The 23,544-nt window shown below is 38.3% G+C and overlaps 1 protein-coding gene across 1 annotated transcript in view; it reads left to right on the forward strand.

Annotated features, from left to right (window-relative positions):
• dck (deoxycytidine kinase) overlaps positions 1-23,544 on the forward strand; it is a 37,843-nt gene that overhangs the window by 13,090 nt on the left and 1,209 nt on the right. The window contains exons 4-6 of the mRNA XM_061908089.1: positions 8,158-8,305; positions 14,009-14,124; positions 14,347-14,446. Of these exons, the coding sequence (XP_061764073.1) occupies positions 8,158-8,305; positions 14,009-14,124; positions 14,347-14,446 (364 nt within the window). The remainder of the gene's footprint in view (positions 1-8,157; positions 8,306-14,008; positions 14,125-14,346; positions 14,447-23,544) is intronic.

The raw sequence follows: 23,544 nt of genomic DNA on the forward strand, positions 1-23,544 counted from the left end.
CATCTGCAGGTTATCCATACATCTCTGTGCCATGTCTGCTTCAGCACCGCCGGTAAATAGCATGTTAGCATAGATTAGCTGGCAGTCAGCATCAACAAAACTCACCTTTGTGATTACTGTCACTTTATCGTTACAAATGCATCTGCAGGTTATCCATACATCTCTGTGCCATGTCTGCTTTAGCACCGCCGGTAAATAGCATGTTAGCGTCGATTAGCGTAGCATGTTAGCATCGATTAACTGGCAGTCACGCCGCGACCAAATATGTCTGATTAGCAAATAAGTCAACATGAACAAAACTCACCTTTGTGATTTGATTGAATGTATCGTTGCAAATGCATCTGCAGGTTATCCATACATCTCTGTGCCATGTCTGTCATCGCCGGTAAAATGTGGAGACACTTTGGTACATTCAATAGGGGTCTGGCGGCAGACACTTTCGCATCTTCGGGCCAGTGGTGCAACTTGAATCCCTCCCTGTTAGTGTTGTTACACCCTCCGACAACACACCGACGAGGCATGATGTCTCCAAGGTTCCAAAAAATAGTCGAAAAAACGGAAAATAACAGAGCTGAGACCCAATGTTTACAATGGGTTGAAAATGAAAATAGCGGCTGTATTACCTCGGCGACGTCACATTCTGACGTCATCGCCTCCATAGCGATAAACAGAAAGGCATTTAATTCGCCAAAATTCACCCATTTAGAGTTCGGAAATCGGTTAAAAAAAATATGGTCTTTTTTCTGCACCATCAAGGTATATATTGACGCTTACATAGGTCTGGTGATAATGCTCCCCTTTAAAGCGCAGTACGGCAAAGGAAGTCTGTCGTGGCATTTTTATTGATGTGTCCAGACTTTGGGGACCGCCTGTACATAAAGCCTACTGAAATGAGATTTTCTTATTTACTTAATGACCTATTGAAAATAAGGACCAGGAGAAAAATATATATCCATTTTCTACCGCTTATTCCCTTTGGGGTCGCGGGGGGCGCTGGAGCCTACCTCAGCTGCAATCGGGAAGGCGGAGTACACACTGGACAAGTCGCCACCTCATCGCAGGAAGAAAAATATATTAAACGTATTTCAAATGTAACCATCCTCTGATTATAATCCACTCAGCTATCAACGCAGAAAGGAAATGTCAACACAAGCACAGAAAACACTCAATGTAAACAAAATAGTAAAATCACATTGGACATTTAACAATAAGCTCATGAAACGAAGTTTCAAAAATAGGGAATATGTAAGAAATACTTAGTAAAGTGGAATAAAATAGTGCAAAATGTGAACATAGAGAAACCAGAGAAGAACAGTTTTCTGCAGGTTTAGTGCCAGGAAGCACGGCTACGGTGGTGTGGTGTTAATGGTCTTGGTAGGGACGAGCGCCTTGCATTGTTTATAGACCACATCGGTAGAGATGATGTTCGAAACCGGTTCTCCCGATTGTTCGATAAGTAAAAAAACGATTCCATGGATTCGAATCCCTTTTTAAAAGACGCCGTGTCAGTTCCGGGTGCAATTTCTGTATTTAAAGGGGAACATTATCACAATTTCAAAAGGGTTAAAAACAATACAAATCAGTTCCCAGTGGCTTGTTGTATTTTTTTCTTTTTTTTTTCTTTATTTTACCGGTCCCGGAATATCCCTAAATAAAGCTTTAAACTGCCTTATTTTCGCTATCTTCGAAACCACTATCTATTTCCCTGTGACGTCATACAGGGCTGCCAATACAAACAACATGGCGGTTACCACAGCAAGATATAGCGACATTAGCTCGGATTCAGACTCGGATTTCAGCGGCTTAAGCGATTCAACAGATTACGCATGTATTGAAACAGATGGTCGGAGTATGGAGGCAGATAACGGAAACGAAATTGAAGAAGAAATTGAAGCTATTGAGCGAATAGCTATTGACGCTATTCGGCCATAGCGTGGGTGTACCTAATGAAGTGGCCCATAGCATGGCTGCCTTATTAGCATCGCCGGTAAAATGTGCGGACCAAACGATCAGGACTTTCGCATCTTGTGACACTGGAGCAACTTAAATCTGTCGATTGGTAAGTGTTTGTTTCGCATTAAATGTGGGTATCTAGTTTCAAATGTACATACAGCTAGCGTAAATAGCATGTTAGCATCGATTAGCATAGCATGTTAGCATCGATTAGCTTGCAGTCATGCTGTGACCAAATATGTCTGATTAGCACATAAGTCAACAACATCAACAAAACTCGCCTTTGTGATTTCGTTGACTTAATCGTTGCAAATGCATCTGCAGGTTATCCATACATCTCTGTGCCATGTCTGTCTTAGCATCGCCGGTAAAATGTGAAGACACTTTGGTACATTCAATGGGGGTCTGGCGGCAGATTTCTTGCCAGTGGTGCAACTTGAATCCCTCCCTGTTAGCGTTGTTACACCCTCCGACAACACACCGACGAGGCATGATGTCTTCAAGGTTCCAAAAAATAGTCGAAAAAACGGGAAATAACAGAGCTGAGAGCCGGTGTTTGTAATGTGAAAATGAAAATGGCGGGTGTGTTACCTCGGTGACGTCACGTTCTTACGTCATCGCTAAAAAAACGATAAACAGAAAGGCGTTTAATTTGCCAAAATTCACCCATTTAGAGTTCGGAAATCGGTTAAAAAAATACATGGTCTTTTTTTCTGCAACATCAAGGTATATATTGACGCTTACATAGGTTTGGTGATAATGTTCCCCTTTAACGCTTAAATAAGACGCAGCGTATCCTAAAACATACGCTGGCATGCATGGATGCTGTTTTAAAAAAGGCAGCAGGAGCAAAGCTGAGTTGGGTTGTACTTTATTGAAGTATTTATCAATGTACTCACATTATTTTTTAAAACAATCCTCATCCACAAATCCATCAAAGTCCTCATTTTCTGTGTCCGAAATGAACAGATAGGCAAGTTCTCCATCAAACACGCCCGATTCCCTCTCCTCATTTTCAAAGTCTGTCTCGTTGTTCATTAGCATAGAACAGTGGTTCTCAAATGGGGCTTTGCGTACCCCTGGGGGTACTTGAAGGTATGCCAAGGGGTACGTGAGATTTTTTTCAAATATTCTAAAAATAGCAACAATTTAAAAATCCTTTATAAATGTATTTATTGAATAATACTTCAACAAAATATGAATGTAAGTTCATAAACTGTGAAAAGAAATGCAACAATGCAATATTCAGTGTTGGCAGCTAGATTTTTTGTGGACATGTTCCATAAATATTGATGTTAAAGATTTATTTTTTTGTGAAAAAATGTTTAGAATTAAGTTCAAGAATCCAGATGGATCTCTATTACAATCCCCAAAGAGGGCACTTTAAGTTGATGATTACTTCTATGTGTAGAAATCTTTATTTATAATTGAATCACTTGTTTATTTTTCCACAAGTTTTTAGTTATTTTTATTTCTTTTTTCTCCAACAGTTCAAGAAAGACCACTAAAATGAGCAATATTTTGCACTGTTATACAATTTAATAAATCAGAAACTGATGACATAGTCCTGTATTTTACTTCTTTATCTCTTTTTTTCCAACCAAAAATGCTTTGCTCTGATTAGGGGGTCCTCAAATTAAAAAAATGTTCACAAAGGGTACATCACTGAAAAAATGTTGAGAACCACTGGCATAGCAAGCAAGCACAACAGTAAAAGCCGACTTCTCTTGCCCCGTCGTGCGTAACGATTCGCTACCGTGCTGGTCGTCTTTTTCTGCAGTGTGCTTCACCAGGATGTCGAAAGTGAGTGGCACCTTGTCCATGTTGGTGATGTGTTTGTGGGCAATTTTTATTTATTTACAAGGCACACAGCAGCACTATATGATCACTGAGGGCGTGCCTTTAGCGTCCTCTCTCATCTGAAACCTTCACCCTTTAACGGCCACATGCTGTCTTCAGTCACGTCCGCTTTTCCTCCATATAAACGGTGTGCCGGCCCAGTCACATAAAATCTATGGCTTTTGGAACTCCGTGAACACACAACAACCTATCTGGGTTTGATAAGAGGATTTGATAATGGCATCGAACTCGATTATTTCTTTTGATTTAAAAAAAAAAAATCCCCAAAACTGCCATACCGTCCAGGTGACATTTCCTCTTTTATCCACAATTTCTTCATTTTGACTTTCTCTTCTCACCCAATGCAAAGAATCAACCGCCAGTCATCCAAATGACGCAACCAAACCTGATGGTTGATACTGCTACCTGATTGGCTGTTAGCGTGTCACTCCCACTGATCAGTAATCACTTCCCGCGTTGCTCGGTTACCAGAGAGCGAGCGCCTTTGTTCATGCAGCCAACCTTGCTTGGCTACGTCCGCTTTCTTCCAACAAAGAAGATAAAAAAGTTGTGCTTTTTTGTTATTGATATTGTTTATGTGTGTATCGCGATACATATCTATATCATTTTATCGCCCAGCCTTCAGCTGGGGGCTTCAAATAGTTCAGTATTGCTTGATCAGTGCTTGCAATTATGATATATTGATAAAGTTGAAATATCGCGGGTTTATCTGTGCGATATAGAAAATGACTATATCGTGATATTCGAGTATACGTTCTCACGCAGTTGCTTTTAGCTGCAGGCATTACACTGCATGCTATTCTCATTCTTTCTTGTCTCTTCTCACAGAGACTTAAAACAAGCGCACCTTCTTACATACATCACGTGTGTAATGTCACACGCTCCCACAGACAGGTAGCGACATGGTAACGTTAGCTGTGATGCTAACGGTGCGGTGCGGGTGGAAGTACGAGACAGAGAAAGTGCAAATCTGGTAACAAATGAAGGAAGAATGAATTTCTAAGAAAAACAGCACAGGGTCCATCGTCTGGCGGTGGTTTGGCTTCAAGCGAGAATATGTTGAACAATTATGCGGCAAAAGCGTTGCTACAAAAAGTAGCACCACTGCTAATGTAGCATCATTTGAAAAGTCACCCGCTAGAGCAGGGGTCACCGACGCGGTGCCCGCGGGCACCAGGTAGCCCGTAAGGACCAGATGAGTAGCCTGCTGGCCTGTTCTAAAAATAGCTCAAATAGCAGCACTTACCAGTGAGCTGCCTCTATTTTTTAAATTGTATTTATTTACTAGCAAGCTGGTCTCGCTTTGCTCGACATTTTTAAATCTAAGAGAGACAAAACTCAAATAGAATTTGAAAATCCAAGAAAATATTTTAAAGACTTGGTCTTTACTTGTTTGAATAAATTCATTTATATTTTTACTTTGCTTTTCATAACTTTCAGAAAGACAATTTTAGAGAAAAAAATACAACCTTAAAAATGACTTTAGGATTTTTAATCACATTTTTACCTTTTAAATTCCTTCCTCTTCTTTCCTGACAATTTAAATCAATGTTCAAGTGTTTTTTTTATTTTTTATTGTAAAGAATAATAAATACATTTTAATTTAATTCTTCATTTTAGCTTCCTTTTTTTTTGAATATTTGTGAAATATTTCTTCAAACCTATGATTAAAATTCAAAACCATTATTCTGGCAAATGTAGAAAATCTGTAGAATCAAATTTAAATCTTATTTCAAAGTCTTTTGAAATTCTTTTAAATTTTTGTTCTGGAAAATCTAGAAGAAATTATGATTTGTCTTTGTTAAAAATATAGCTATATATTCTAACAAAATGCAGATTGGATTTTACCTTTTTAAAACATGTCATCAAAATTCTAAAATTAATCTTAATCAGGAAAAATTACTAATGATGTTCCATAAATTCTTTTTTGAATTTTTTCAAAAAGATAGGAATCAGCTAGTTTTTCTCTTTTATTTTTTTGGTTGAATTTTGAATTATAAAGAGTCGAAATTGAAGATAAACTATGTTTCAAAATTTAATTTTCATTTTTTTCCTGTTTTCTCCTCTTTTAAACTGTTCAGTTAAGTGTTTTTTTCATCATTTATTCTCTACAAAAAAACCTTCCGTAAAAGGAAAAAATGTACGACGGAAGGACAGACATAAATACCCATTTTCATATATATATATATATATATATATATATATATATATATAACACTTTATTGAACAGTTTAAAAGAGGAGAAAACAGGAAATACATTGAAATTTATTAAAGGTAAATTGAGCAAATTGGCTATTTCTGGCAATTTATTTAAGTGTGTATCAAACTGGTAGCCCTTCGCATTAATCAGTACCCAAGAAGTAGCTCTTGGTTTCAAAAAAGTTGGTGACCCCTGCGCTAGAGAATAAGGAATGCTTGAAACTAGGGCCATATCAAAATACACGATATATATCTCGATATTTTGCCTTAGCCTTGAATGAACACTTGATGCATATAATCACAGCAGTGTAATGATTATATGTGTCTACATTAAAACATTCTTGCTCGTACTGGATTAATATATGCTCATTTTAAACTTTCATGCAGAGAGGAAAATCACAACCAAAACTGTATTTATTAAACTGTTATTAAGCAGTGGCACAAACATTCATGTCATTTTCAAAACAAAAAGTGCAAGATTGTCAGACATTTTAAAACAAAGTATGATTACACTTTTGTGCACGATGTCACTGAGATGACATATCAAAACAACACTTAATTAAAGTGCACTTTTTGCAAATAACGACACTACAATAGTTTTAAACAAATAAAGTGTACTTTGGTGCATGATTTTGTGGGCGTATGTCACCGAACGGAGATGTTGACATGCATAGTACAAACTCTTTATTCTCTAGCAGGTGACCATTCAAATGATGCTACATATTAGCAGTAATGCTACTTTTGGTAGCAACGCTTTAGCACCACACTTGACAAATTACGGTTGTCTGTTCGACATATTACCACTTGAAACCAAACCACCGCCAGACGATGGACCCCCGGCTATTTTTCTTCGGAATTAATTCTTCCTTCATTTGTTACCAGATTCGCACCTGCTTCTCTCGTGTTACCGCTAGCATCACAGCTATCGTTGCCCATGCTGCTACCTCTCTGCTTGGCGAGGGCGTCTACGTATGTGACTTATGTAAGAAGGTGCGCTTGTCTGTGAGAAGGGGAGACAAGAAAGAGTGAGAAGAGCCTGTAGTGTAATGCCCGCAACTAAAAGCAACTGCCTGAGAACATATACCGTATTTTTCAGAGTATAAGTCGCACCTGCCAAAAATGCATAAAAAGAAGGGAAAACATATACAAGTCGCACTGGAGTATAAGTCGCATTTTATGTGGAAATTTATTTGATACAACCCAACACCAAGAATAGACATTTGAAAGGCAATTTAAAATAAATAAAAAACAGTGAACAACAGGCTGAATAAGTGTGCGTTATATGACGCATAAATAACCAACTGAGAAGGTGCCTGGTATGTTAACGTAACATATTATGGTAAGAGTCATTCAAATAACTATAACATATAGAACATGCTATAAGTTTACCAAAACAATCTGTCACCCCTAATCGCTAAATCCCATGAAATCTTATACGTCTAGTCTCTTACGTGAATGAGCTAAATAATATTATTTGATATTTTATGGTAATGTGTTAATAATTTCACACATAAATCGCTCCCGAGTATAAGTCGCACCCCCGGCCAAACTATGAAAAAAACTGCGACTTATAGTCCGAAAAATACGTTCTCCAATATCACAATATAGTCATTTTCTATATCGCGCAGAGACAAACCCGCGATATATCGTGTATATCGCCCAGCCCTACTTGAAACTCCGCATGTCAACATCTCCGTTCGGTGCCACACCAACAAAATGCCAAAGCGACTATTTCTAGATCAACACCGTATGAAAACAATAGTCAACAACAAAAGGAGATAACGTCCGCAGGAACCTACCACATAGTGAAGGACATACACTATTTGATTTCCTGTTATGCAGCTCATTTTTATTTGACACTTTTTGAAATGTCTTGTGTGACATCATGCACAAAAGTGCACTTTATTTGTTTTAAACTATTGTAGAGGCGTTCTGTACAAAAAAGTGCACTTTAATTTGGTGTTGTTTTGATATGTCATCTTAGTGACATCATGCACAAAAGTGCACTAATAGCTTGTTTTAAAATGTCTCTGACAATCTTGCACTTTCTGTTTTGGAAATGACATGAATGTTTGTGCCACTGCTTAATAACTGTTGAATAAATATAAATATTAACCCTTCGTAACCTGCTGTGTGCGTCATCAGGTACATTTTCGCGGCCAACCTGTACGAGAGCGAGTGTCTCAATGAGACGGAGTGGTCCATCTACCAGGACTGGCACGGTTGGCTGCACAGCCAGTTTGGCCAGCACATCCAGCTGGATGGAATCATCTACCTGAGAGCCCCACCTGAGGTACACCTGAGGCAATGCAAACCCCTCCCCCTTCCTCCTGTCGTACTCCATCTACACAATGGCAGCCATTGGTGTTGTGTTTGTATGAATGGCTTCACTGTGAAACTTTTTTTTTTTTGCTCCTGGGAAGAAAAAGAAAGTGGTTTTGCATAATCTTTATGGTCAAACCACTTTGATTCTGGAATGTTGCACTTCCAAAACATTTTTTTCCCACGGGCAGCCATAATCAACTGTAGAGTTATAGTCACATTGTCAACTGTCATGCGAGTGCAAAAAAAAAGAGAAGTTAACCGCAAGTATTATTAGCACGTTAATGGTTACTGACGGTGTAATGCGAGGATGATTCATGTCGCAGGCCTGAGTCACACTTTGTGTTCGAAATGATCTAACAAGTGTACAAATAAGCCGACTGCGGTTTAAAGACGTTTATAACAAAGACCCACTTCCTGGCGCCTCCTTTAGCGTGTTGTGCAGAGGCTGCGCCCTCTCACGGGATAGGGGGTGGTTTGTTGCAACTCTCGAGTGAGTGAAACCGAAAGCAATTTGAAAATTTTCCACTGGAAAAAAACACACAACCAAATACTGTAGGAAATCTTAGAGGTGTGTTGTCTTGTTAGGGGGGAGGAAACAAACCTGCTGGTGCAATTAATTTTTCACTCAAGGAACCTCAACTCGTCAGTGTCGGAAGCATTCGTGCGTGCAACCACCATGCTGGACTGTGGCCAAGACACAACGATCTTGCCACTCACTTGTGTTGCCAGCTTCAAACCCCAAAACCAATGAAGTTGGCACGTTGTGTAATTGGGAAATAAAAACAGAATACAATTATTTGCAAATCTTTTTCAACCTATATTCAATTGAATAGACTGCAAAGACAAGACACCGTATTTCCTTGAATAGCCGCCGGGGCGCTAAATTAATTCAAATCCTCTTCTCGCTCCTGCGCCTATTCAAGGCATGCGGTAAGAGTAAGCAGGCGCTAATGACTTTAAAACCTCTTCTCACCCCTGAGCTTTTTAAAGCAGTAAAAAAATTGAGTGTGATGTAAGGATACCATCACGAAGAGCATATTTAATTAAAAAAAACGTTATTATGGTTATAATTTTCAGCACTGAAGGCTTGGAATATTCTACAATTGACGCATGCTTTTTGCTGCTTCTATCGTCACACGGACGAGATTGGAAGGCATACTGGGTGATACAAGTTACACTAAGGGTTGTGGTATAAACAGGTTTAACACTATTACTAATATGTGCCACACTGTGAACCCACACCAAACAAGAATGACAAACACATTTCTGGAGAACATCGGCTCTGTAACACATTATAAACGCAACATAATAAATTACCCAGAATGCAATGCATTTAGGACTCCTACTGCTTATATTATACAACCCGCTAGCACCAAACCCTGCCCACCTCAACCAACGCAGTGTTAAACTTGTTTATATCACAACTTTAGTGTAACCGGTGTGGCTGATGAACAAGACCCCTGGTTTACATAGTAGTACAAGCAACAAAAACTCTTTATGCTGTGTAATTTCATTTTACATTTCAAAAGAGTTTTGCGGCTCCCATTGTCATTGTGAAATGGGTCGGAATGGCTCTTTTGAGTGGTAAAGGTTGCCGACCTAGCTGCCTCCGCGATTTTGAAAATGACGACAGGGGAAGTGTCTCTTGTAACGTCACAAATATGACCCGGCGGTAATAGTAAGCATGCACTAATAATTTTGGGAAGCAAGTTTGACCCGGCAGTAGTTCAAGGCAGGCGCCCGGCGGCAATTCAAGGGAATACGGTATTCAATGTTCGAACTGGAAAACGTTATTTTTTTGCAAATATTAGCTAATTCAGAAGTTGATGCCTGCAGCATTATTTCAAAAAAGCTGGCACGAGTGGCAAAAGAAATTCAGAAAGTTGAGGAATGCTCATCAAAAACTCATTAGAAACATCCCACAGGTGAGCAGGCTAATTGGGAACAGGTGGGTGCCATGATTGGGTACAAAAGCAGCTTCCATGAAATGATCCGTCATTCACAAACAAGGATGGGACGAGGGTCACCACTTTGTGAACAAATGCCTGAGCAAATTGTCCAACAGTTTAAGAACAACATTTCTCAACAAGCTACTGCAAGGAATTTAGGTATTTCACCATCTATGGTCCGTAATATCATCAAAAGGTCCAGAGAATCTGGAGAAATCGCTGCACGTAACATTGAATGCCCGTGACCTTGGATCCTTCAGGCGGTACTGCATCAAACAGCGACATCAGTGTGTAAAGGATATCACCACATGTGCTCAGGAACACTTCAGAAAACCACTGTCAGTAACTACAGTTGGTCGCTACTTCTGTAAGTGCAAGTTAAAACTCTATTGTGCAAAGCGAAAGCCATTTATCAACAACACCCAGAAATGCTGCCGGCTTCGCTGGGGCCAAGCTCATTTAAGATGGACTGATGCAAAGTGGAAAAGTCCTCCAAAACAAAGAGGAAAACAACCCAAAAATGTATTGACATCCGAAATCAAGATTCTTATTCATCTTGATTCATAATTTTCAAAAATGTAATTTAAAAAAAAAAAAAAAACATTACGTTTTTTGTATAAGTTGGAATCAACTTTAAAAAAAGTATGTTTTAGGCCATCTCCATGCAACCAGAAGTGGATTTTCTAACCTGTAACCTGTTTTTGACAAAGTTTAAACACAATTATTATGCCAAATATTGCGAGAATCGGTCTGAAGTCAGGATCCTGTTGAATCGATAAATGATTCGGAATTGAATTGACACCGCAGTAATCCGAATCGTATCGAATCGTTAGGTGCCCAAAGATTCACACTCCTAGTATTTATGTTGATAGTAATTTGATACTGCTATAAAAACTGTACACGCTAATCTATCGCCACATCGAAATTTGCACATATTTTTTTTATTTTAATGGTTATTCTCCCTGTTTTTTGCCTAAATTAAGCATTTTTTAACAGCAAAACTTAGGATATTAACAAGATCCGAGCGCCCTGTTCAGTATCGTGGCCACTGATTGGCTCAGCCTCACGCTGCATTACTATATTGGATTAAAGGAGTGTCAAGGTGACTATGTGAGTGCTATTTCATATCTAGAATGCTCTCATAATGTAAAAAAAAATATATATATATATATATTTAGAATGTCGTAAAAAAAAATTCTATGCTTTAAGTATGTAAATGATTGATACAAATAATAATTCCTACTTGAGATAGGGATGCACCGATCAGTGTCAGATGGTTTCTGTGGAAAAAGCAGGTGATCAACCATTGCCGATGCTTTTCGTAGACGATATCCGATATCTTCTGGCTGTAACTTTGTATGTCCGTGCACAGTGTGGATCCGCTCCCTTAAGTTAATGATCCTCATCGTCCATTGTGGCAAAGAAACGACAATACTACCAAAAACGTATTATCAATGCAGGACAAGGCTAAACATATTGCACAAGAAGCGGTCAAGAAGGCCTGCGAATGGCTTGGCTGGCCGCTAAGCTGGCTCGAAACAACGGAAGAAATGAGAGCTTTGTAAAGTTTAAAGGTGTAGATGGCAGTGCATTACAGAAGAAATTAAGCAGATACTAACAGGAAATTAAAAACATTTAATAAGAGTCTGGAGAGGATAATTCAACGATGTCTGATGTGTAGCGGCCAGGCATACACATATGATGAGAGCAGAACCATCCGTGTAATCATATGTCGATACCGAGATTAGTCCAATATCAGTCCAGGATTGATACAAGAGTGATTATATCTGTATTTTTAACCTCACACAACATATATTTTTTGTCATTTTTGTTAACGTTGACAAATTAATAAGAACAGTCTAAATGATTTAATTGAGTAGTAGATAGTATTTTTTGGTCTTGTTTAGTATTGACTTTGTTTTGGTCAAACAATTAGAGCTGCAACCATCTGATCAGAAAAAAGCTGCTTTGACTAATCATTCTTTCTAAAAAAATGTTGAGAAAATACGAACTACATCAAAGTTAAATAAAAAGAAAAGAAAAGGTAAAATAAGATAAATGATATGTAAAATAAGTTACCGTAAATAATGGGCTTAAAGAAGGTAAATAACATGTAAGGGAAGGTAAATAAAAGGAAAAGGAGGAAAACACCACTACTATTATGCTGGCTATGTAAACAACCGGGCTGAAATAAAGCATGTTCTGGTCAGAAATACCCACTGTATTATATATACAATACCACTTCATGGTGGCAGCGGTGGGATAAAGAGATCACCCACTGAGCAGAACGAGAGGGGGAGTTGTCCGAGGATAATTCTGTCGTCGCCTGCACTACACGTGAGGAGCCAAGCTAACTAATAGCAGCAGTCTGCACGTCGGGAGCAAACCAAACGAGAGCGCGCTATGTCTACACACCTACCGACCATGAACTGGACCAGCGAGAGTGAGCAGCGTGTGTTTATTAGAATAAAACAGTTTTCTAAACTGGACTTTCAATCGAAGCAGGAGGTAATAAAGGAGGATCTCCATTGAGACAGAGAGACTTTTAAAACTGAAGAAAGATAAGGAAGACTTCTATAAACAAGTTATCGATGCTTTTGATCAGAAGGAGCTGCGCATGGACTTCATTTATAAGTAAAGGTAAGACCATAATAGCCATCCATCCATCTTCTTCCGCTTATCTGAGGTCGGGTCGCGGGGGTAGCAGCCTAAGCAGGGAAGCCCAGACTTCCCTCTCCCCAGCCACTTCGTCTAGCTCTTCCCGGGGGATCCCAAGGCGTTCCCAGGCCAGCCGGGAGACATAGTCTTCCCAACGTGTCCTGGGTCTTCCCCGTGGCCTCCTACCGGTTGGACGTGCCCTAAACACCTCCCTCGGGAGGCGTTCGGGTGGCATCCTGACCAGATGCCCGAACCACCTCATCTGGCTCCTCTCGATGTGGGGGAGCAGCGGCTTTACTTTGAGTTCCTCCCGGATGACAGAACTTCTCACCCTATCTCTAAGGGAGAGCCCCGCCACCCGGCGGAGGAAACTCATTTCGGCCGCTTGTACCCGTGATCTTATCCTTTCGGTAATGACCCAAAGCTCATCACTATAGGTGAGGATGGGAACGTAGATCGACCGGTAAATTGAGAGCTTTGCCTTCCGGCTCAGCTCTTTCTTCACCACAACGGATCGGTACAACGTCCGCATTACTGAAGACGCCGCACCGATCCGCCTGTCGATCTCACGATCCACTCTTCCCTCACTCGTGAACAAGACTCCTAGGTACTTGAACTCCTCCACTTGGGGCAGGGTCTCCTCCCCAACCAGGAGATGGTACTCCACCCTTTTCCGGGAGAGAACCATGGACTCTGATTTGGAGATGCTGATTCTCATTCCGGCCGCTTCACACTCTGCTGCGAACCGATCCAGCAAGTAAGTCGGACCATAATAGCGTTTTTTTATTAAATGTGCTTTTCATGATGGTATCCTTACATCACACTCAAATTTACCGCATGCCTTTGGTAAACACCGGAGTGAGAAGAGGTTTTAAATTAATTAGCGCCCCGGTGGCAATTCAAAGAAATACGGTAAGTCACTCCTGAGTATAAGTCGCATCCCCCAGCCAAACTATGAAAAAAACTGTGACTTATAGTCTGAAAAATATGGCACATATGGTCTTTCTCAAGTACTGTTCCTTGACAAGATGGGTTACAATAAAGTTTCCTCTTCCTGCACGTAGAAATGTCTCGAGCGTTTGCACCAGCGAGGCCGCGAGGAGGAGCAGGACATCCCACTGGAGTATCTGGAGAAGCTCCACTTCAAGCACGAGAGCTGGCTGCAGCACAAGACCATGACGTGAGCATTCCTCATCCCTTTCTTAAAACCCTGACGTGTTCACCGTGCGCAAGGAAGGACTCGTGTTGTCGCCAGCCCTGGCGGCCAAGTCACGTTTCAGCCAAAAGAAAGAGCGCCTTTCATGAAGGAAGCCCGCGGTGGAACGGAAGGGCTTCCATGTGACCTGGGTCGGCCTTCATGTGTGTTTCCATCTAACGTGTGAATGGGTTCTTCTCTGCGCAGGATGGACTTTGAGTACCTTAACGACGTGCCGGTTCTGACGCTGGACGTGAGCGAAGAGTTCAAAGGCGACGATAACAAGAGTGCCGACATGCTGGAGAAGGTGAGCAGCGGTGGCGCTACCAAAGGGGTGTCCAAAATGCGGCCCGGGGAACATTTGTGACCCGCAGCCTGCTTTTTAGCTGCCCGCGACCCATTCTAAGGACAAAATAACAACATTCCGGATTAGAACTTTACACTGGAAAATTTACAATATGCAATTCTGGTAGAAATTGCGTGTGAATGTGCTGCTGAAATGCACGATCCGAACTCAAATGCTAACCCTAGCATGCTAACAGTTATCAAATCAATCTTTACTGCAGACATTAAAATCCATTACACACATAAAAACGCAATACAAAACTTTAAAACCAAACCAATAAAACATAAAGCCCAAATATCAGTTTCTGACAGTTAGAATGCTTCAAGTACTATGTCAATCAATCCACTTTATTTGTATAGCACATTTAAACAACAAAAATGTTTCCAAAGCGCTCCACAACAATATTAAAAACAATATTCAAATATTATCCACAGCTCCACCAATGACAGGATAAAAACAAAAAATAAATAAATATAAAAATAAATATGATTAAAAACAATTTTAAAGGGGAAAACCAATTAGCTGAGATAGGCGCCAGCGACCCCGAAAGGGAATAAGCGGTAGAAAATGGATGGATGGAAAATCAATTAAAACAGTAACTAGAAAAAAAAAAAGTATGACTAGAAAGGGTACGCTTATAAAATTTGCTCTTAAAAAAAAATGTTAGCATGCTAACAGTTAGCATATTCCAAGTACCAAGTTATAGGACTGCGAGGTGTTCGGCTGTAAAAATGGCAAAACTACTGTTTACATGATAACAGTAAGAACGCATCAAGTACCAAGTCGACTAGTAATCGTACGCATGTAAAGTTTGCTATAAAAAATATAGTTAGCAAGCTAACAGTTTGCATAGTTCAAGTACCAAGATAGAGGACTGCAAAGTGTTCGGCTGTAAAAATGGCAAAACAACTGTTTACATGATAACAGTAAGAACACGTCAAGTACCAAGTCATATGACTAGGAAATGTACGAATGTAAAATTTGCTATAAAAAATAAGGTTAGCATGCTAGCAAGTTATAGGACTCTGAGGTGTTCGGCTGTAAAATAGGCAAAACAAATAGTTTCCTGTGCTATGTAAAGTTTGCCATAAAAAATATAGTTAGCATGCGAATAGTTAGCATATTTCAAGCACCAAGTTATAGGACTCCGGCTGTGAATTTGGCAAAACAACTGTTTACATGATAACAGTTAGAACGCGTCAAGTACCAAGTCGTATGACTAGGAAATGTGCGCATGTAAAATTTGCTATAAAAAAATATGGTTAACATGCTAGCAGTTAGCATATTTCAAGTACCAAGTTATAGGACTGCGAGGTGTTGGGCTGTAAAAAATGGCAAAACAAATGTTTACATACTAACAGAACAGTTAACTAGGACCCCGACTTAAACAAGTTGAAAAACTTATTCGGGTGTTACCATTTAGTGGTCAATTGTACGGAATATGTACTGTACTGTGCAATCTACTAATAAAAGTTTCAATCAATCAATCAAAGGATGAGTCAAGTACCAAGTCATATGAATACGGATCGTACGCATGTAAAATTTGCTATAAAATATATGGTTAGCATGTTACCAATTAGCATATTTAAAGCACCAAGTTATAGGACTCCAAGGTGTTCGGCTGTAAATTTGGCAAAACAACTGTTCACATGATAACAGTAAGAACGCATCAAGTACCAAGTTATAGGACTCTGGGTGTTCGGCTGTAAAAATGGCTAAAAAAATTGTTTCCTGTGCTAAGTTATCGTGCTGTGATTTTACCAGTCCGGCCCACTTGGGAGTAGATTTTTCTTCATGTGGCCCTGTTATACAGCATTATTCACATCTGAAAAATATAAATACAGTCTATTATACAGCATTATTCACATCTGAAAAATATAAATACAGTCTATTATATAGCATTATTCACAGGTGAATAATATAAATATGGTCTATTATACAGCATTATTCACATGTGAATAATACAAATACAGTCTGTAATACAGCATTAGTCACATGTGAATAATATAAATACGGTCTATTATACAGCATTATTCACATGTGAATAATATAAATACAGTCTGTAATACAGCATTAGTCACATGTGAATAATATAAATACAGTCTATTATACAGCATTATTCACATCTGAAAAATATAAATACAGTCAATTATACAGCATTATTCACAGGTGAATAATATAAATATGATCTATTATACAGCATTATTCACATGTGAATAATATAAATACAGCATTAGTCACATGTGAATAAAATAAATACGGTCTATTATACAGCATTATTCACATGTGAATAATATAAATACGGTCTATTATACAGCATTATTCACATGTGAATAGTATATAGACATTCTATTATACAGCATTATTCACATGTGAATAGTATAAATAGTCTATTCTACAAAATTATTCCCCTGTGAATAATATAAATACGGTCTATTATACAGCATTATTCACATGTGATTAATCTCAATACGGTCTATAATACAGCATTATTCACATGTGAATAGTATATAGACATTCTATTATACAGCATTATTCACATGTGAATAATATAAATAGTCTATTCTACAAAATTATTCCCCTGTGAATAATATAAATACGGTCTATTATACAGCATTATTCACATGTGATTAATCTCAATACGGTCTATTATACAGCATTATTCACATGTGAATAATATAAATACAGTCTATTATACAGCATTGTTCACATGTGAATAATCTCAATACGGTCTATTATACAGCATTATTCACATGTGAATAATATAAATACGGTCTATTATACAGCATTATTCACATGTGAATAATATAAATACGGTCTATTATACAGCATTATTCAAATGTGAATAATATAAATACGGTCTATTACACAGCATTATTCACATGTGAATAATCTCAATACGGTCTATTATTCAGCATTATTCACATGTGAATCATCTCAATATGGTCTATTATACAGCATTATTCACATGTGAATAATATAAATACAGTGTATTGTACATTAAAGTACAGTCAAAAAGGAACATATGCATTATACAGTCTGATTCAGGCTATACAAGCGTAATTCGGTCGAATGCTAAGATAGCATGTAGCGCCATTGACTTTGAATGGACTTGATCGATTTTTTTTAATTTTATGTATTTTTTTGTGTTTTTGCAGATAGAGGTTTAAGAAATGACATTCAAAGAACCTAGCCCTGACGTGCATCTGCTCAGGCCTGTACGAACTAAATATAGATCATCTTAACCAATTTTCAAGGAAAAGATTGACTCACCGCTGTCGGAGTGTGTAGAAAAAGACGGAGACGTGTCAGAGGTTAGGGTTAATGGCGACAACGATCACGTTTTGCCGTGTTTATTAATAACGTTCCAAGTTGACGCATATCCTTTAAATTGCGGCGCCTCCTGTCAAACATCCTCCTCCACAGCTGTCCTGAATCACCGTGGCTGCTGTGCTCAACACCATCTAATTTGGAACAAAATATATTTTAATACATTTGAAAAATATTTTAATAGACAATGTAATACTATATTTTAAAATATTTTAATAGTCTATTTGATAGACAATGTAATAATAAATTTTTAAAGATATTTTAATAGACAATATTACATGTTATAGATATTTTAATAGCCAATTTAATAATACATTTTATAGATATTTTAAGAAAAAAATCAGCTAAAATCGTTTGCATTTTTTTTTATTTTGTAGGTTGGTATATTGTGCTCCTGAGTTAATGTTTCTGATCAATTTGAATTTATCATAATTAATTAAGTTTCTTTAATTAAACGTTTCAGTTTCAAATTGTTCAATTTGGTTAAAAATGCTTAAATAAGACTTTTTTTTTTTCCAAACCAAACTAATTCAATTTAAATATCTTCTGTTACAGACAAAAAAAAAGTTTAGTTACCTACTTAACTAACAATGTTAATTAAGTTACCTACTCAGGTTAGAGTGTCCGCCCCGAGATCGGTAGGTTGTGAGTTCAAACCCCGGCCGAGTCATACCAAAGACTATAAAAATGGGGCAAAACTATGGGGCGGCATAGCTCGGTTGGTAGAGCGGCCGTGCCAGCAACTTGAGGGTTGCAGGTTCAATTCCCGCTTCCGCCATCCTAGTCACTGCCGTTGTGTACTCACCTGCTCCCAGTGCCACCCACACTGGATTAAATGTAACTTAGATATTGGGTTTCACTATGTGAAGCGCTTTGAGTCACTAGAGAAAAAGCGCTATATAAATATAATTCACTTCACAATTCACTTCAAAAAGTTAGCATCCTAGAAAGCTAATGTTAGCATGCTATCAGTTAGCATCAAGGGTTGGAAATTAACAAGTGTCACATACCAGGTTGTATGACCGGGATAAACGGTTGCAAAACTAGCTCAAAAAGTTAGCATGCTAGCAAGCTAATGTTAGCATGCTATCAGTTAGCATGTGTCACGTACCGAGTTGTATGGATGTCCAGTGTTTCCCACAGGTCAGGCATGTGGTGGTGTGGTCCGGCGGCGGGGGGGCGGCGATGACCAAGAAGAATGCAGAGTTGGAATATAATTTCAACACTTTATGTACATATTTATATACATATTTATATAATATTTACATAATATGTAACTACAAGCTCCATTCACAGACAGAGTCCCATTGCTTTTATGAGCGGTCGAGCGAGTCAAAAGCCGGAATAAAAAAAAAAAAAACATTTATTATTATTTATTTTTTTTAATTATTTTTTTATTTTTTTTTGTGGCGGCCGTAATTCTTTCGTGGCGGGCCGCCACAAATAAATGAATATGTGGGAAACCCTGCTGTCTAATTAAAATAAAAAAACGTTAGCTGAAAAGGTAGCATGCGAGCAGTTAACAAGTGTCATACGAAGTTATTTGACCAGGGTAAATGGTTGCAAATTTAGCTCAAAAAGCTAGCACTTTAATTTTAGCATGCTAATGTAAACAAGCTTAAGTTACTGCATACAGTACAGCAGGCCCATGGTAATGGTTGTATAATGTTTTTATATCCCCCAAAAAATTGATATGTTTTTTAATAATAGCAAAAAAAATGTTTTTATTTTAATATCAATTCTCGAAAATTTCGATTTGATTTAGAATCTGAATAAATGAAACCAATTTGGATGTCAATCAATGTTTTTGATGGCCGTCGACGTAATAATGAAGTGCCTTCAGTCTGCGCAATACAAAAAGAAACACCCGTGATTTAAATAGTCCTAAAAATAGACTTCACACACACACATGTTTTCAGAAGTATTGCACGTTACCATATTGAACAGATAGAAGCATTCTCGCCCGCCAGTGATACTTGTTCTCGTGCACATGTCAAGCGCCTTGGAATGGGGTGTGAAAAGACGCTTATGTTGCAGCTTTGTGTTGATACCTAAGCACCAGCGCACATTTTTTTTGTGCATATAAATAACAAAAGGTGTGTGAGAGTTACTGGTGTGTGTGTGTTCTGGCAATTCTGACTTAATGGGGACATCGCTCTGTTTACACACTTTTAGGGGACTTCTGACAGTATGGGGACCAAAAAAACAGGTCCCCTAAAGGGAAACCATTTTAAATGATAGTCAGATCCATTCTGAAGATGCCTAAGTGATTTTTAAGCTTTGGCCCATAAAACATGTTTACTGGTTTGTTTGAGTGTGAGACATTTGCACAGCAGCTCCCTCATCGGGCTGTAGCTGGGTTAAGTGTCCATTGAAGTTCTACGTGTACAACCGCATTATGGCCTACAAAAGCAGATAGCAGGTAAAATAGTAGATTGAGAGATAATCAGCAAGACTGGCGTAAGTAGAACATTTTTTTTTTATGTTCTTTATGTTCAATTTTGTTAGAAATAAAAAGTAAAAATACAAGTTTATTTTCTTTAAAAGTGAAACATGTGTTGTCCTGGCATTAATAGTACTGTGATTCTGTATGGTATCCATCCTTAGAACTAATATATTATTTCCCTTGTCCTCACAAGTGATGATGAAAAACTTGGTCCCCATTCCAAATGATAACCAGTGTGCGTGCGTGCGTGCGTGCGTGCGTGCGTGCGTGCGTGCGTGCGTGCGTGCGTGCGTGCGTGCGTGTTTGTGTTCTGGCAATGCTGACTTAATGTGGACATCGCTCTGTTTACACACATTTAGGGGACTTCTGACAGTATGAGGCTCTTTAGCGCCGCCCCAGTGGCTCCCTGGAGCTTTTTCAAAAATACATGAAAAATGGAAAAAGATGAGGGGGAAAATAAACATAATTTTTTGTTTTAATATGGTTTCTGTAGGAGGACAAACATAACACAAACCTCCCTAATTGTTATAAAGCACACTGTTTTTATTCAACTTGTTTCACTGATTCGAGTATTTGGCGAGGGCCGTTTTGTCCCACTAATTTTGGCGGTCCTTGAACTCACCGTGGTTTGTTTACATGTATAACTTTCCCTGACTTTCTAAGACGTGTTTTATGCTACTTCTTTTTCTGTCTCATTTTGTCCACCAAACTTTTAACATTGTGCATGAATGCACAAAGATGAGTTTTGTTGATGTTATTGACTTGTGAAGAGTGCTAATCAGACATATTTGGTCACTGCATAGCTAATCGATGTTAACACGCTATTTAGGCTAGCTGTGTGTACATATTGCATCATTATGCCTCATATTTAGGTATATTTGAGCTCATTTAGTTTCCTTTAGTCCTCATAATTCAATTTATATCTCATGACACACTATTTGTATGTAATATGGCTTTTAATTTTTTGCGGCTCCAGACAGATTTGTTTTTTGTGTTTTTGGGCCAATATGGCTCTTTCAACATTTTGGGTTGCCGACCCCTGCCCTAAAGGGAAACCTTTTTAAGGGATAGTCAGATCCATTCTGAAGATGCCTAAGTTTTATGTTCAATGTTGTTAAAAATAAAAGTGTAAATTAGTTTGTATTTTATTTCTGTGGTTTAAGGTAAGATAAGATAATCCTTTATTGATCCCACAACAGGGAAATTTGGGTTACTTAGTTTACGTGTTTCAAATATTGGTAAAAGAGAAAATTAATTTTCTTGAAAAGTGAAACGTGTTATCCCGGTTAATAGTACGGTGATTCTGTATGGTATCCACCCTTAGTTAAAACTAATATATTTTTTCCCTTGTCCCCACAAGTGATGATCAAAAACTTGGTCCCCATTCCAAATAATAACGTGTGTGTGTGTGTGTGTGTGTTCTGGCAATGCTAACTTAATGGGGACATCGCTCTGTTTACACACCTTTAGGGGACTTCTGACGGTATGGGGACCAAAAAACAGGTTCTCTACAGGGAAACCTTTTTAAATGATAGTCAGATCCATTCTGAAGATGCCTAAGTTTTATGTTCAATGTTGTTAAAAATAAAAGGGTAAATGAGTTTGTATATTATTTCTGTGGTTTAAGGTAAGATAAGATAATCCTTTATTGGTTCCACAACAGGGAAATTTGGGGTTAGTTTGTTTACATGTTTCAAATATTGGTAAAAGACCAAATTAATATTCTTGAAAATTGAAACGTGTTATCTTGGCATTAATAGTACTGTAATTCTGTATGGTATCGACTCGACTACTGCAACGCACTTCTTGTCGGTATCCCCAGCAAGAACATTCAGAAGCTGCAATACACACAGAATAGTGCTGCTAGAATCCAGAGAGTGCGGAAATACGACCATATCACACCAACTCTCAAATCCCTTCACTGGCTTCCTGTTCCACTCAGGATTGAATACAAAGTCTCCCTACTAGCCCACCAGTGCCTCCATGGAAATGCCCCCCTTTACCTCAAAAAACTACTCACCCCCAAATCCTCCACACGACACCTCCACTCCAAACAGGCTAACCTCCTCCAATCTCAAAGGACAATGCTACGAACTCCCAGTCTGTGGAACGCTCTCCTTGACGACCCGAGGGCACCACAGACTGTGGATGCTTTTAATTAAGGCTTAAAAACCCTTCCTTAATATTTGCATACTACTTGTAGCTATTAGGTTGTTGTAGCTTTTATTTTTATTTTATTTTATTATTATTATTTTAATCCACTAGCACTTTGAGTTTGTTCGCTCAAGGTTTAAAGTGTTTTTTTTTTACAAATAAAATCTATTATTATTATTATCTATCCAATGTTAAAACTAATATATATTTTTCTAAAAACAAAATCTGGTTTAGTGTTCCTTAGGATGACATTTTCATACAGCATGATTATAAAACACAATGACCTTAAAGTATGATTCACATTCAGAATTTTCCATCCTTCTATATACAGTAGTCGGAGTGGCGAACAACTTCATGACTGCTAAATAGCAGTTTTCTGTAATGTCACAGAAGATACAGGATTTAATTGGTGAACTTCCTATAAGAGGACAGCTGGAGTGATGTATTCTAAGGATCATGACATGTTTGAACTTCTTTTTTTTTTTTTAATGGTCCTTAGTAGTGACATACAAATTTGTGTGAATTATGCAAATTTATATTAAATTTGGTCCCCATGAATCATATTAACTCTTTTTTTCCCCAGGGTCCCCAGTATGTCTGATCAGCACATTACTTCATCAATCCAGAGATTTATAGACGTGTACAGTGGGGCAAGAAAGTATTTAGTCAGCCGCCGATTGTGCAAGTTCTCCCACTTAAAATGATGACAGAGGTCTGTAATTTTCATCATAGGTACACTTCAACTGTGAGAGACAGAATGTGAAAAAAAAATCCAGGAATTCACATTGTAGGAATTTTAAAGAATTTATTTGTAAATTATGGTGGAAAATAAGTATTTGGTCACTTCAAACAAGGAAGATCTCTGGCTTTCAAAGACCTGTAACTTCTTCTTTAAGAAGCTCCTCTGTCCTCCACTCGTTACCTGTATTAATGGCACTTGTTTGAACTCGTTATCTGTATAAAAGACACCTGTCCACAGCATCAAACAGTCAGACTCCGAACTCCACTATTACCAAGACCAAAGAGATGTCAAAGGACACCAGGAAAAAAATTGTAGACCTGCACCAGACTGGGAAGAGTGAATCTACACTAGGCAAGCAGCTTGGTGTGAAAAAAATCAACTATAGGA

This window comes from Nerophis ophidion, linkage group LG08 (assembly GCF_033978795.1).
Source record: "Nerophis ophidion isolate RoL-2023_Sa linkage group LG08, RoL_Noph_v1.0, whole genome shotgun sequence".
NCBI classification, from domain to species: Eukaryota; Metazoa; Chordata; class Actinopteri; order Syngnathiformes; family Syngnathidae; genus Nerophis; species Nerophis ophidion.